Raw genomic sequence first — 16,662 nt, forward strand, 5'->3', positions numbered from 1 at the left:
TTTCTGTTTCTTCATCCTTTCTTTAATCCTGACAGGGGGTAGATCTGAGACAGTATTCCAAACAGATCGAGGCCGAACTCCAGGAAGTGGAAAATGCCTCCATCGATGATTGTATCCTTGCACCGCCAATCCAACCTCATCCACACAGCAGACTTCTTTCAGTCCTCTAGCCTTTGCTTGTTGGTCTCGAAAAGAGCAAGCCAGTCCTGCTTGCATTTACCCATCTGTCTTGAGTCCTGTGTCGGTGATGTTGAGCACATATCTGGAGATAAAATGTCTTGTGTAGAGTGAAGCAAAGAGCATGCTTTACTTATATTTATAGAGTATTTTGCTTTTAATATGTTAGTGTGAAACCAAAGCATGATTTTTTTTTTTTTTCGTATAAGAACCGTCTATTTGTATAGTAGACTACTTCATGTATTACTCTGCTGTAAACCAGGGAGATGTCTCTGCTAGAGTCAGCTATATATGCCATATTTTATTATTGCAAACAATACTCTCAGATGGCAGAATTGAATGACATGAGATTACTAAAAGTTCGACAAGTGTTTGATTGTTTTTCAAATGAAGAAAAACTATGAGGTTAATGAACAGAACTCTGCAGAAATTATGAGAGAGTGACTAGGGAACTAAGACCATATACATATATGTTATGGCTCATTTTGCTTCTCAGATGAATAAAGAATGTCTGACATTCATGAGTTTGTTTTTAATTTAAGTGTCAGGAAGATTGAGTTTTCTTTGACACACTGTGTTTTGTGACAGACATCAAGGAGAGTCAGAATATTGCCAGCCTTCACAACCAGATCACAGCTTGTGACACTATCCTGGAGGTAGGTGAAAGGTCACTATGTCATGTGACACAACGAGCGCAAGATTATTTTGAGACTTCTCCTGAAAGTGCACATATGAACTTGCCTCACTTAAAAAACGAAAAAACAATAATAACTAAAACCTAATATATACATCTTATTAAAAGGATTATTATAGCATTATTTTTTGGTTGTTTTTAGTAAATATTTGTACTTTCAGATATGATGTCAAATTCTGTAACTGAGAGGATAAGAGTAGAGGATGTTTTACCCCCAAGTTCAAAGAATGGTGTCACAACAGAGGGCATTGGTTTTGAGAGACCTGTTATCTTGAGGGGCTAACGTGAATGGACAAGAAGTGAATCACTACAGAATATGAAAAGGAATGGGAAAAGATTAATGTCATCATGGCATATCCGGTCAGATAGTTCAGACAAGAATGCTTTTTGTCTTCCAAACATTCCGAAGACAGTGCATGCTACACATAGTGACTTGGGGCAGGGGAAGCATTGTTATTTCATCTGTGTATGCAGTTTGCACTCTAGAGGAAGACTGTTTTTGTGAGATTTCTCTCAGTGATCAGTGCTGTATACTGGTTAGATTGATGGTGTAATATTTGAAGTGGATCAGACCAGGGAGGTGCTAGAGAAGGAGAGACAACTACTGCTCTCCTTTGAAGTCATGCGTGGTGCCGCCGAGAAGTTATGCGTTCAACTACAGGTGTTACCCATGTGCTTTGACAAAAGAGAGCATCAATAATCGGGACTAGCGCTCTCACATCTAGAAATACTTGCCCCTACTGCAATTCGCTCTCTCTTTCAATGTGATGGCAACAATGAATTTGTGTAACTTGAATTGGAGCAGCGAACCAAAATGCAGTGTAAAACTAACAATTTTAACAGCAAATAGTTTAAAAGCGCGCTGGAATACGCTTTAGCGGAGTACTGTATTTGAAAGATCAAAATATCCCAGATTAAAAGATTAAAAAACTAACATGCACAAATATGCGCATTATAGAAAAATATTAGGTTTTTAAGAGGGCCTAATTTTCATTTCATTTTGATTTGCTCATTACGAAGAAACTAGAAATACATGTTTATAATATTGAATTCTTTCCTAAACTATTCTAAATCAATTCGAGTAGACATTTCTATTTCATTTAAAATTTTACGGTGAAATAGAACTTGTAATTCAACGAAAGGTGAAATGCGTTCTTCGTCTCCCAACTTCGTCTTGCAAACCAGAGCGGCGCCGAGCATGACTTCAAAGCGTAATGGAATGCTAGACATCCCATTGTAACGCCTTGAACCCAAACATGCGTTTGCATGAATTACGAAGAATTGCCACTCCATCTCTGTAACACCTCCCTGATCAGACTCTATTGGGATTTGCCAGTGTTTCCCTTTGATTAGCTTGCGTAAAATCATCTTCAAAGAATTAAATCACAAAATGGTAATTTTTCCAATTCGAGTTGACCTATGGTACCAATTTAATATGATATGAATGCATTGGGAATCAAGATTATCATCACTAATAATGATACACTGTATATCAATTTATAAAGCACAAAAAATATAGACATATATTCTTCTGCGCTGCAAAAGCTTTTGATGTGCTTGATGACTTAGCGCCAATTAAATAAATCTGAACTTTATATGAGCTGATTTTAAGAAAGTCTTTCTATTTCTTGAAACAGTCTTATCCGCAATTTTCGAGTAGTTATTCAATCTTGTGTTACACTTCCAAAGACATGTTTAGATATCAAAGAATACTGAGCCAAAATGATAATTGCCACAAATTCTTTACAACCATGCCTCTCCTTTGATAAAAAAAAAAAAAGAGTTAAAACACTAAACCCTTGAAAGCATTTCAAATTGTTGTGGAAGGCTTGCATATTGAACATACCTTTTTTTAAAGATGCATGGCAAAAGCCCACCTTTCACTCAAAATTGATGCAAGCATATTCGTGATGAGGCTGATGAAATCTCACTCCTCCATTCTGCCACTCGCCCACAGAGGATGGAGCAGATGCTGAACGGATTCCAGCTGGACCTGGGCAGCCTAAGTGCCGAGATCCAGACCCTTCAGGAGCAGTCCATCGCCATGAACGTGAAGCTGAAGAACCGACAGGCCGTCCGGGGGGAGCTCAGCCAGTTTGTGGACGAGATGGCAGTTAATGAACGCATGATTAAGTGAGTCGGTGGTTCCCCTATGCTGTGTCAAATGTCAATCAAGCGTCAGTCAATGGGGTACCATGGCTGTGGCTTTTGTAGACTGGTGACCTTTCTGTGCAGGGTGATGGTGATGGTGGCCACTCTGACTTTGTGCAGACTGATGCATGTAGCATAATGAAATTTAGAGGTTAAAAAACCATACTGTACAGGAGCATGTTTGTTTCATCGATACTGTAGACACGGAGTATTATATACATGTATGTATTATTATGTTAATGTTGTTTCGGTAATTACATATAACTGTTTTTATTTAGCTATTTTGAACTCAAATGTTGCAAATTGCATCTTTTGTGCTGCATCTTGTTCACTGAGGAGCCATGTAACTCGGGTTCACCAGTCTTGTATATAATGATAATTAGCAATGTAGCATGCAGTATACTAGAACTGTAAACCGTCCAGTGCAGAGTAGTATTATCTTCTGTGCAATTGAAATTGCCCAGCTGTCACACTTACATTTTTACTGCCACTGAATTTCCTGCCATACACCTTTCATTAATTGACATTTCTCCAGTATCATCCTGGATGCGCCAGTCACCGATAGGCAGTTCTTAGAGCAGCTGCACGAGCTCAACCACAAGATTCGCTTCGTCAAGGAGCAAGCCTTCAAGGACGCCCTCTCTTGCCGGGATGTGGAGGACATCTTGGAAAAACTGAAGCTGAAAGTGAGTGGCAATGTTTGGGTTTCACAAACGATGGGCTGCACTGATAAAGGAAAGTGGAGAATTTCTCTCGGTAGACAGGAAATGAAGAGATGAGAGTATAATAGTCAATGAGATTGTACAAGCAGTTTGTGACCTATGATCCTATTACCATGGTAATTCTAGGGATTTCTAAGGATTATCTTATTCAGCCAGTCATGAAATTATGCTTGCAGTGCAGTTACTTAACAGAACCCCAGTGCATTTGTGAAGTTCTGGAAACACTGAAACACAACACCATTGTATATTGTGTTATTTTATGTTATTTTGAAATTTCTCATGTAAGTTTTGTCTGTAGTATTTTATCATTATTTTGTACATTCAAAATCCTGGGATCTGGGAAGGGTCAAAGTAGCTTAGGCTATGGCCAAAGGAATGATATTGCAACTGATTGACAAATTGTCCTACATCGATGTAAATAAGCACTGAATTGATCAGTGTTTTAGCAGTAGCCATGATAAAAAATCATGGGCGTACATACTCAATAACAGGATTCGAACCTATGACCTCCTGATCACTGGATGGGTGTCATCTCCACTAGACCACCCAGCTTTCGTCCGACAGCAAGTGTTGGTTCTAATCCTTATAGCATGCGGGTACTGCGTAATTGGTTCGAATCCTGCAAGAGTATGTACGCTTATGATTTTTTTATCATGGCTACTACTAAAACACTGATCAATTCAGTGCTTATTTACATCGATGTAGGACAATTTGTCAATCAGTTGCAATGAAAACATCTCGACGGAAGAATTTCATGGATTTGAAGAAATGATATGTTGTACATGTATGATTGTGTAACAGATTTGTAGGGTGTTGCTTGTGTTCATATGTAATTGTGATGCAAGATATGTTTGCATTGTCATGGTTATTTTGGTACAATGAAATGTCAGTGGAAACAAAATCTTTATGTCTAACATAGACCATTAAAGATGACTGAATGAATATGTTAAAGTTTCGCTAATTTTCACAAAACGGTATTCCAGATTGGTGCCCAAAACTTGCATGAATCTCTGTCAACATATTGCCAAGAGCATTTGTTGATATATATACACCTGTTCAATTATCTGATACTAGTGATGATTTGATCCAACTGACTGGCCATGTGGAACAATATTTGGTTTCTCTTATGTGTAATACTTTGTCTCTGTACAATTCATTTTCAGGCCATTTTCAAGATTCGAGAGTTCATACTGCAGAAAATTAACCAGATGAAGAAACCAATGACCAACTATCAACTCCAGCAGAATGCAATGTTAAAAGCTAGGTAAGCATGTTATATTTGATTTTATCAAGTACATTAACAGGGTGCTACATAACTTTATTTCACCACTTGCCCAGTCAGGTCAAGGAGACTTTCAAGTTTGCCTTGAACACTTGCCCAAATATTAATTTTACTTGCCCGAGAAGAAAGTCCAAAATATAAGGGAATAATATAGAAAGTTATTTTTAAGTCAAGGGCTATATAAACAGCACACATTGATTCGCACGCTTAAATGGTGTAGCAAACTTGGTCCAATCAAGTGTTGCAATTGCATTGCATTGGAACTTCTTTATAAAGTGTTGGAAAGTTGCTGAAATTAGATATAAAGTGTGTTGCATCACCAAAACAGTGTTATCTTCGGGCTTCTGCATGGTCGTAGGGGGGAATAAGTGAAAATAAAGGGTGGCTTTAAAACTTTTTGCTTGCCCAATTCAGGCAAACATTTGATCTCATTGTTCAAAAACACTTGCGCAAATTTGATTTTCACTTGCCCCGGGCAATCGGGCAAGTGCTTATGTAGCACCTTGCATTAACATGATGATAGCCAAGCTTTGTCTGGACCAAATCCAAGTGTTGCATTCTTTCCCTTTCTTTATCAACAGGTCAGAATATGACACCCAATTCATTTCTGATTCAATAACCTGTTTCACGAGTTTATGCATCTTAAGTGGCAGAGACCAATGCATTAATGTGATGAAATCCAAGCTTTTTCTGGACCAAATCCAAGTGTTGCATTCTTTTCCTTTCTTTATCAACACTTCAGAATATGACACCCAATTCATTTTTTATTCAATAACCTGTTTCGCTAGTTTATGCATCTCATGCATGTTTGTAACATTTGCATATATGTTTACTATTTACGTGACAACAAAAACATATTTTCATGGTTTTCTTTTTTTTTGTGTTAAAATGTGAGATAATGTTTGATTCAGTGAGAACCCTAATATGCTTATCATATTACTATCATTGTTTCCCATGTGATCAATCCTTTTCTATTCTTTCTGCAGTGTAATGGATAGATATGTTCTTTTTGAAGCGTGATCATCTTTTTTTGTTGTCATTGTGGAATGGAATGATATGTGATTTTCTAATGTCTTTGTGATATGGACAGATTTTTCTATGAATTTCTGCTGGCAAATGAGCGGCACGTTGCAAAGGAGGTTCGCGACGAATACGTGGATACCATGAGCAAAGTCTACTTCTCGTACTTCAAGGGATATATCAATCGTCTCATGAAGCTGCAGGTGAGTTTTGAGTGACCATTCTGCTCTGAATCATCTGTCAGTAATTTTTACTTGATGTAAGCAACATTCTGACATAATTTGTATGTTTCATGAGTGTAAATACTTTAAAGCAAGATATTTTTGCGAATTGGAGCATATAGTCTTTTTTTGCGGCATGAAATTTCATTGAATTGCCAGTGGCATTCAATGTGTATAGTGTAGAAAAACTTTCACATGCATTTTAATTTTGTGAATCTTGGCTCCGTCAAACACTTCTGGTTTTACAGTATTTTGCAAATTTTGACTGGGAAACAAACTTTGTTAGAGAGGGAAATCATAGTCGAATACCACTGTGACATAACCAAAGAGCTTTTCACCAGTAAGTGCTAGAGTGTGAAGTATACATACATCCTGTACTATTGTTTTGTGAGCGCAAGGGGAGCACTGGAAGACAACGAGGTGGTAGGCTCACCCCTCATGCTAACACGCTAGCAAATGAGCCACCGAGGAGCAGCCAAATCAAGAAATGCGTACAAGTTCAAAAGTTCAAATACGCGCTGTAAAAATGTTACTTCACTACGCAAAAAGTCTGCCATTACTAAGTGGGTAATGGCAGCCCCCATGAAATCTCAGACACCATTGTGTAGTTCACCCTCTAGTGGTGAAGAGGAGAAAAACTCTCTGTGGACATAACAAGAAGTAAGTATTAGTCCTTTCTGGAAAGAGGCTTTGCGATTTCTAAGCATGGAGGCGACTTTGTGTCATGGGAGGCATTATTTTCACAAGTTGTTAATTTGACAAGTATTCGTCAACTCGCAGAATCTATGAAAATGAATACACTGCGAAATAAACCGTGCACACAGTAAATCTGATTTCTGCATACATGTAGTGCTTTGATTGGTATGTATTGCACAGGGGATATGTGCACTTGCATAGGGTGGTTGTGGTGTTAACATTTGTAAGTGTGTGTGAATATTAATCTGATGGTGGTAAATGTCTTATGATTCGAGTTCAAGCAGGAATAGGGATATTGTAACTGAATTATGACTCTTACATGCATGCAACACGTAACACAACAGGTGATGTGTAATGATTTAGTAATTGCATCAAACCTTAAAGTGACACACCACTCCATGTTCAAATTAACTTTGATGAATCAAATAAAATTCAAACAATCAAAACCATCAAAATCTAATTGCAATTTGGAATTGATTTTAATCTATTCAAATCATATTGAACGCGGCTTGGCAATTCACTTGAACCTTTCCCATTTTATGGCAACTGATGAATGAGGAAAGTGCTTGCACATTTCAAAGCATACACTGGTGTACTTCACTTTTTCATCACCAAACCAGGAAGTTAGTTCATCAAAAACGTGACAACTGCCAAATACAATAAAGATGTCTTGAATTTGACTGGGATTATAATGTTTGCCAATGCTATATATGCTGTATATTTTGTGAGGTTTTTATTTTCGTGACTTTCGCAAACGAGATGCTATTCCTGAATTAAAAAAAAAAGATATACAAATACACAAATATCATGAATATTAACTCTGATCCTAACAGGAATGTGATGTTCATGCATACATTTTTTTTTTTTCTATCCAGTACTGTACTGTGGGATCACAAATTTAACCATTTGCAAAATTGTTGGGAAGTCCTGATTAGCAAAAATTCAGACTAACTTGCTAAATATACTATCACATTTGGGTTGTAGTGGGTTGTAGTGAACAACCCACATGTTTGTCAAGTTTTCCAGTGAGAAGTGTTTGCTGTTTGGTTTTGACTGTTTGGTCTCTCTTTTAGCCTTGATGAAAATGAAACTAAATGGCACTGTAAGAGTATGGAAACACCACAGATGAATGTGTTTATATGTTTATTTGATTTGAGAGTGGGATGATAGGTGAAACCATTCAGCCTCTAGAAGGTGTCAACGGATATCTATGATGAGCTTGATCAGCTGACGTGGTTCAGGTCAATGTGGTGTGTGTCTATGTCACGTCACTGGTTGTGATGGCCACTTTTGGTATCAGACTGCTTTGGCATGGCAAGATAGCTCACACCTTTCTTTTTTGTGTGATCGTCTTTTTACAGATAATTATTAAGGCAGATGTGTGTTTTTCCTTGTGACATAGCCCATAGTAATTTTTCTGAAAGAAATATTGTGAAAAACCAGTGGCATGACTGTGGCACAAAGTTTGATTTGCTAGTTATCAAAATGTCTTGAAGAGAGCCTGCAATGTCTTGTGATTTCAAACTTTGTAACTCATAAGTCTTCTCCATGAACTCGCTGTTATAGTGGCATTATGCACTTTTTTTTTTGTAATTCAGTTCGATTTTGGTTTATCATAAAAACACCAAATAAAAGTCAGAAGACTAACCGTATTTGGTTTACATCAAATTTGACAACAAAATAGAGACACAGAGGGATGAAAAAGACCAAACTCACACTTCACACAACAAATGATTCGTATTGACCCCCCCCCCCCCCAAAAAAAAAAAAAAAACTAATAAAAATATCGCACTATTTTACATTATCATAGAAATTAATAACACCAATTCTAGAAAAATAGGACATTTGAATGAGAGAAACAAATTCATGACGTTTGGTCGCAGTCATGACAGCACCCTTGAACAGCATTTTTGCTTATAATCAAATGAACATCTACATACCCAAATGACATCTCATATGCATGGATATTTAGTGAAACTTATTTTTATGCCTCCGCCACGAAGTGGTGCCGGAGGCATTATGTTTTCGGGTTGTCCGTCCGTCCGTACGTACGTCCGTACGTCCGTACGTCCGTACGTCCGTCCGCTTTCGTTTACGCGATAACTTGAGTAATATTTACTGGAATTTTACCAAACTTGGTCCAAGTATAAAGTATGATGGGGCAACGATTTGATAAGATTTTGGGTGAAATCGGCTAAAGGTCAAAGGTCAAAGGTCAAGGTCAAATCATGAAATTGTATACGTTTACGCGATAACTCAAGACTGTATGGAGCAAATTTCACCAAACTGTGTTGGAGGATGATGTATGATGGGACAATTACTTGATTAGTTTTTCAGTGAAATCGGACAGAGGTCAAAGGTCAAAGATCAAGGTCAAATCCTAAAATTTATCTGTTTATGTGATAACTCAAAACTGGATGAAGCAGCTTTCACCAAACTTGGTTCAAGGATGATGTATGATAGGACAATTAGTTAAGTAGATTCTAGTGACATTGACAAGAGGTCAAAGGTCAAAAGGTCAAGGTCAAATGCTAAAAATGTTGCTATTTCCCCCATATCTATGCAATGCCCGCAGTTATTTTCTTGAAACTTAGTGTAGACATGTACTACTGCGTAAGGATTCTCCAGAGAGAGTTTCATGTCATAAGGTCAAAGGTCAAAAGGTCAAAGGTTAGGTGAAAATGTTGCAATATCACTTTTCTCGCAAATGGTTCAATGTATCTTCATGGAGCATGGAACATATGCATGTACTGACTGGCAGGGATTATCTAGGGAATTTAGGGGTCATGGGTCAATAGTCAGGGGTTCAAAGGTCAAGGTCAACTCCTCAAAATGTTACTACTGTATTTCCCTCATACATGCATACTAGTATATGCAATGATTGCATTATTAGTTTTAAAAGTGTTTAATATATGTACATGTATTACTTGATGGAGATTCTCTTGGAAATTTCCAGCCAGAAGGTCGAAGGTCAAAGGTTAAGGGTCAAAGGTCAGGTTTAAATGAAAAAAAATATTTTGTACTGTAATTACACTCTTTCTTCATACCTTGAAAATTATACTCAATGCATAAACTTATAATAAGGTCGGTCAGAAGTCAAGTAAAAATTTTCAATTCCCCAAATATGTGTACCTGCACTCTTTAATAGACAATTATAGCAAACCCAGTTCGTGGAAAGTGAACATTCAAGATATTTCTGACAAACCTGTTATTTCGATATTTTGCCAGTTATGTGAAACTGTCATCACACATTGTCAAGACATTGTACTATACACCTATTGGGAGAATCATGCATTATGGCGGAGGCATCAGTCGCCGTAGCGACATTTCTAGTTTTCATTTTCTCCTCAGACCAACACACTAATGTTCACAATGAAATAACACATTTTAAAAAGATAATAAGTTTGTCAGATTCTAGTTCTGCTGTACATGTGTGTAGAAATTCGGTCACATTTCAACAGTGAAAAGTGGATGAGAACAATGTAAACCAATCATATATCATATGCAAACATACTGAACAAGGAAGGTATTATAGATGGAGAAGCAGTTATCAATTATCAATTTAAATTTATTTTCATATTTCTTATGAATAACAAAGAAAAAATTACAATTATACAGTACCAAAATTATACAAATCATAAAGCAAATGAAACTTCTGTGGAATGTACAACGGTCTGTCTCAGTATAAACACAAAGGTCTGTTTAGATTTAGGCTATAGTCATAGTACGAGAAATGTTATCATTCTTTATTACACTCAATATTGCCTCAACCCCAATACTTCTGTATTAGGATTTATTTGTCATGTTTTTATGGATACGGAGAGTTACAAGATGGTGTATCACACATAAGTATGCTGCTTAACTTGAAAAAAAAATAAATAATAAATCGAGACAGTCTCAGGAAACATCCAAACACAGAATTGAGGCGTTTCCTACAATCAGCTGAAATTTGAATTTGCACAGTGCACTACAGACATCAGCATTTATCATTTTAACATGTGCCATACGTCTCTACTCCAGTATTCTAATATTGATCTGAGGAAAAACGAGGGAATGTATACAAACAGATATTCATACAAAAATTTCAAATGCTGGTAAGGGAGGCAGTACACAAAAGTGCAAGTCCCATGATTTTGTTGAGGGACAATAAGTTGTGATCTCCCCTGAAACTGGATTTCATCCCATGGGGTTAGGAAAATTCTGTTTTAAAGAAAGTCATCATCTGTATTGTGTATAGGTAATTTGAGTAATGCCTACCTCTGACTTGAATTTTCTTTGGTAGCCATATTTGGTAAGCCCACGGCTAAGTATTTACAGGGTTGTGCCTGGTGCGAGCATTGCATGATATCCAAATTTGCATGCACCGGTATACCTTGATTTCACTATGTGCTACTTCCTTTACTCACATTTCTGCATGCTTGGCACTTCATTTGATGCTCAGGCTTTAGCATCATCAATAAAAATGGAATCTGTGCCAGGAATAATGCCAGAAATATTATTGTTCTATTATTTGGCGTCTTTTGCCACTTATTTGCATATGAATGGTCCGACATCGCAGAAGAAACACAAGTGGTTCATTATTTCATGATTGGTTTTCATTCAGTAGCTGACTAGCATCGCATGTACCATAAATATCACAAATTGGGACAAGTACAACAATTTTGCAAGCAGCAGAATTTCACAATCGAAAACCACATTGACAGACTGAGAAAGAAGTATATTCATTCTCTTACAATGTATTTCCATTTCAAGGCATAGTACAAACACTTACAAATTAAAAGAAAAAGAATGTTCTTTGATATCATACTACATGTATGTCTTAAATGATCAGTTCATAAAATACACAGAAGAGACAATATGTACATTAATAATTCATTAATTATAATCAGTCTTTTAAGAGAAAAGTTTAGGGTTTTCTGCCTTTGAGACAATATATACAATGGATTATTTCAAGTCTGGTGCTAGTGCTTGTGTTAGTGCTACATGTATCTTAAAAGCAGCTGCCTTAAATCATGCTCCAATATCGATGTTCAGATTATCAGAAGTGATACTGATCACACTTTTTGATCCCCAACAGTAGTGATATCTTTAATTCACACTGCTGCAAAGTCCACGGGATCATGCTGGAATTGCATGACAAAAGAAGTGACTGCACTTCGTACAAGTCAAATACATGTATTTAAAAATGTAAGCAGGACTGCTTAGTTTTGAGACACGTTATGGGAAAGGTGGATTAAAGTGCCACAAATTTCATCCATTCTCTAAAATACAATGGTTTCAATTTTGCTCTTGGGCTAGGATTTATGTAGCCAAGGAGGTTCGAGAAATGGAGTCACAACAGTCTTATTCGCTTTGATCCCATGCTCAAAGCCGCCACTCAAAAATATTTGAAGTATGCGTCAAACTGGATCTGCCGCTCGGATGCGAAGACAATTGACTCTTGTGTCATTGCATAATCACCAGCCACTTTCCAAGGAAGATATGTCTTTGTGATGGTAATTACTTTTCGCTATCCCTACTTACAAACAATTGGCGGTAGACAATGGTAAAGGCACAGGGGGTGCAAATAGATATTGCTCAAATATTGCTGAAATAGATATCAAAATTACTCGACTGTACGTGTCTGTACGCTAATCTGACATATTAATTTAGAAAGAACTATACTTGAAGATGATACCATATTAGTTTCATTTGGCGGAAAAAAGGAGAAAAGTGATAAAACCGGCTTTCCATCAGGGTAAAATTTCAAACACTTTCACAAAATACAGCTCAGATTTACACTTATGCACATATTTTCGAACGGAATTGACTTTTATTTTATATGCTTTATCATTAGGTGAAATTTCATTGCATTTGATATATAAATGAGCAGCGTATACCCAATATCATGTTAGTGTTAAAAATGAATCTTCAGATTGCTCAGAAAGATGGTGGCTTCAAGCATTGAACATCAAAGGCACAAATGCACATGTGGAATTCTTTTGTCCATCCATAGAAGACTGACAGCTGTGTAGATTTGTGGAATTTATTGTGGTTCTTGAGCAGAGAAACAATACTTTGAAAAATCTTAAACAAATTACACTGAACAAGGATGATGACATAGGAGGTTCACTTATTTTAGAAATGTAGCAGTGTAATTTCATTACAATACCGGCTGCTTGCGAGTTCACCTGTGTATATAATCTATGCATGCCTTCTTCTTTTGTTCTGGTTCCTTGGGCCCCAACTCATGCATTCTTATGGTGACTCTGCCATGTCATCATCCTTGTTCATTGCAGTTTGTTCTAGATTTTGAAAATATTCTTATTCTTCATCCCAATTATCACAAATTCTAAAACTCTGTCCTCAGTATAACTAATTAATCAAATATAAAAATCTGAAAATCATCCAGAGGTCTCCTTTAATTGCCAAGAACACAAAAAGTGGAGCTGAAGTTTACCAGACGACAAAGAACACTGGACCAATCACTGGCTACAAGAAATATGTCATAATTTTTTGGTCAACCTGCCAATACTGACTGATTTTAAGTTCAGAATTATTGCCGGTGGTAGTGTCGAGATACAGCTGTAGCACTAACACCAGCACTGGCACCAAACTTGAAATCACCCAATGCAAACAATACATTTGTGATATGGGAGCCAATATCTTTTGTGACGTATACATTTCGCAAAGATGGGTTGACGCACAAAATTCATGAAAATAAAAACACAGTGAAAGATACCACATCTACAGTATTTGCCTGATTATGAAGGATTACTATGATACACAGACTGATAATCCCAGTGCATGGTTGGAATCTTGTTTGAGCAGAATCCGCCATTATAAGACGCAATGAGTTGTATACTGTGACTGCATGAATCTGTTCTTTATACCTATTTCAGTCACATAAAAGTAAACAAGTTAAATGACTTAACAAAATAAAAATTGTCAATCAATGTACAGTGTGTAGTCCCTTGACAAAGGCAAAAGCTATAACTTTGTGCTTCAATTACTCTAGGTTTGGTATACACCTAGAATATAATGAGAATTACATTGTAAGTCTGATTGAATAGAAAATGTACCCTGCAAAGTGAAAGTGTCAATAAATGCCATAAGATTTTGAGTATGAAGTACACTTTTCTTCGTGATTTATAAATACCCAGAGGCAACGGACCTATTATTTTTAAAAACATGTGTACAGCAAGATTACCACCTGTCCTTGAATGGGTAGAGGGCTAGCTAGCCATGTCTCTGGGAACCTTTGAAATTTTGACCTCGATGAGTATTAGGAAAGGAGCCTAGTTTTCTGTAACCCTTTCCCATGAAGGAGGCTACAAACAAATGTTAAATTTATATGCTTACAAACAGAAACAAGCAGGACAATACATAGATGTTGGAAATCTTCTACTGCTGACAGCAGGCAGGCAAGAAAGAAATTGTTGGACTGATCCAGTAGCACCTATATGCTGCCATTTTCTTTCTCTTTTCAAAAATTATGTGAAGCTGAAATCACATTCTCAACTCTATATTCCAAGGGCAATTACCTGATGGTGCAGATTATTCTTGTGTTTGTTTGAAACAATGCATTTGTTTTAGAAATTGTTATTAGTGAGAAGAATGTAGTCTCCAAAATTGTATGCATGTAGCTCACTGAGCACACAGTTTGTAGTTATGGATATAATGTGAATTACATTATTTGATAATACACAATCAAATTGAATTGTGTTATTATTATATACATGGCACTCTTTAGCAATGATTACTATTCAAGAGATTAATCAAGGTAAGAAGTAAAGCAGATTCTCTCAACAAAATTTGATATAACATAAGTTTCGAAATGTCTGTGACATCAAAATTCTTATTAGTGAGAAAACATGAGGGATTACAACCTTGTAGAACATCACTGAATTAGCTAGGAGGCTCAAACAGGAATGGTATTATTCAGAACCCTGTTGGTTCTCATGCTTTTCTCAAAAGTGGCCCAGAACAGTTTCTGTCCATCTTCATCGTCCGTCCACAAGATGTAAGGCCTGTTCCTGCTCAGAAAGAGCCTCACAAGGTATGGCAGGTTGTCGTCTGGAATGTCCTCCACAAATATGAGGATGACTTTGTCCAGTCCAGTCTCGTTTAAGTGCTCCAGAGCGATGCGGACCTTGGTCATGAACCAGGCATCTCCCACGGACTGATTGCTCACCAACAGGACCGTCTTGAAACTCCTCTCAATAGCATCATGAATGGCGTCAACCAAATTAATGCGGGCATTGAGGTCGTCATCCCCATAGAGCACGTGCTGAAGGTGGGGCAATCTCTCCTCAATGGCAGGCCTTAAGGTGTTAAGTACCAACTCTTCCTCAGTGTCGTGGAACATGAGGTTAAGCTGGTGGTCATGGTCATCCTCAGCGAGGTCCTCCTCCACCTCCTTGTAGCCAAAGAAGGCTAGCTTCAGCAGGAAGAATTTGTAGTTCAACCACCAGCGATTGATATATGCCAGAACACCAAGAAGTATGGCTGCTACTCCTGCCATGGACAGTCCACTGACCAGACCAATGTCCACTCCACAGTAGTCACTTGGTTGAAAGGAGAGAATAGGTTTGTTGGTGAGCCCCGGTAGCGATGCGCTGGAGCAGAGAGTCTGATTGGGGTGCTTGACTTTGATGTCTGTGTTGTGGAGCCAATTCCTAAACCACTTCAGCTCACATGTGCAGGAAAAGGGGTTCCTTGAGATGTCAAGGGTCAGTGAAGGATTCATTGGAAAGGAGGTGCCAGGAAGGATTGTGCCAATGGAATTTTCTGACAGAATAAGCTGATCCAGGTTTTGTGTTGTAGCAAAGGTTGTTGGTGCAAGTTTACTGATGATGTTGTTTTCAATCAAGAGTACTCTTAGATTTCCAAGTCCCTGAAAGACCTCACCATCAAGGGCTAATACTTTGTTGTTATTCATGTATAAAAATGCTAGGGATCTTAGGTCCTTGAACATGCCAGACTGAAGAACAGAAATGCGAGAGTCACTCAGGTCCAGGAAGTAAAGTTTTGAGAGGTTTGAAAAAACAAGAGCATCCATACCATACAGGTAGTTTCCTTTCAGACGAAGCCTTTGGAGAGAGACAAGACTTGCAAAAAGTGATATGTTTTGACTTCTGTCAAACAAGTCATGACCCCTGAGCTGGGCCTGTTCCATGCGGAGCTCCAGGAGATTGGTGTTGTTTGAGAATTGACGAATTGATTGCCATGAGATGAGTGTGTTTGACATGTCCAGGAACTGCAATTTGGGTAGGTGTCTGAGAAACCCATTGAGGAATATATTGTGCTCATTACGGATATCAAGACGTACCAGATGTGAAAGTGCTGCAAATGAATTTATACTACAAAAGGCCAATTTGTTGAAGGATATGTTCAGTGCTTGTAGGTTTGAGAGGCCTTTGAACCTGTCATTTTTAAAACTGTCCAGGAGGTTATTTGCAATATCGAGGGTGTGGAGCGTTGTAGTGGTCCAAACTGCTCTGTAAAGGTCTGTAACCAAGTTGTGTGACAGGCTTATTATCTGTATTGATAGCATTCCATGGAAGGAATCAGGTGAGAGAGCCTGTAAGAGGTTCCCAGAAATGTTGAGTCTCTCTAGCTTGGCTAAACAGGAAAATGCCCCCTGTGGTATGAAGGACAACTGGTTGTTGGAAATGTCAAGGTCTGTGAGGGATATTAAACAACAGAATGAGTCATTTC

The 16,662-nt window shown here is 37.7% G+C and overlaps 2 protein-coding genes across 2 annotated transcripts in view; one reads left to right on the top strand and one right to left on the bottom strand.

Moving 5' to 3' along the window:
* The window catches only part of LOC140241047 (vacuolar protein sorting-associated protein 52 homolog), a 49,655-nt gene that overhangs the window by 5,553 nt on the left and 27,440 nt on the right, over window positions 1–16,662 (top strand). The window contains exons 3-8 of the mRNA XM_072320815.1: window positions 36–111; window positions 766–833; window positions 2,829–3,004; window positions 3,558–3,708; window positions 4,908–5,008; window positions 6,117–6,249. Of these exons, the coding sequence (XP_072176916.1) occupies window positions 36–111; window positions 766–833; window positions 2,829–3,004; window positions 3,558–3,708; window positions 4,908–5,008; window positions 6,117–6,249 (705 nt within the window). The remainder of the gene's footprint in view (window positions 1–35; window positions 112–765; window positions 834–2,828; window positions 3,005–3,557; window positions 3,709–4,907; window positions 5,009–6,116; window positions 6,250–16,662) is intronic.
* Window positions 14,864–16,513, bottom strand: LOC140241054 (uncharacterized). Its single transcript, XM_072320826.1, has one exon. The coding sequence runs from the start codon at window positions 16,496–16,498 to the stop codon at window positions 14,864–14,866; it is 1,635 nt and encodes a 544-aa protein (XP_072176927.1). The 5' UTR covers window positions 16,499–16,513.

The sequence above is a fragment of the Diadema setosum genome, chromosome 17, assembly GCF_964275005.1.
Source record: "Diadema setosum chromosome 17, eeDiaSeto1, whole genome shotgun sequence".
Classification (NCBI taxonomy): Eukaryota; Metazoa; Echinodermata; class Echinoidea; order Diadematoida; family Diadematidae; genus Diadema; species Diadema setosum.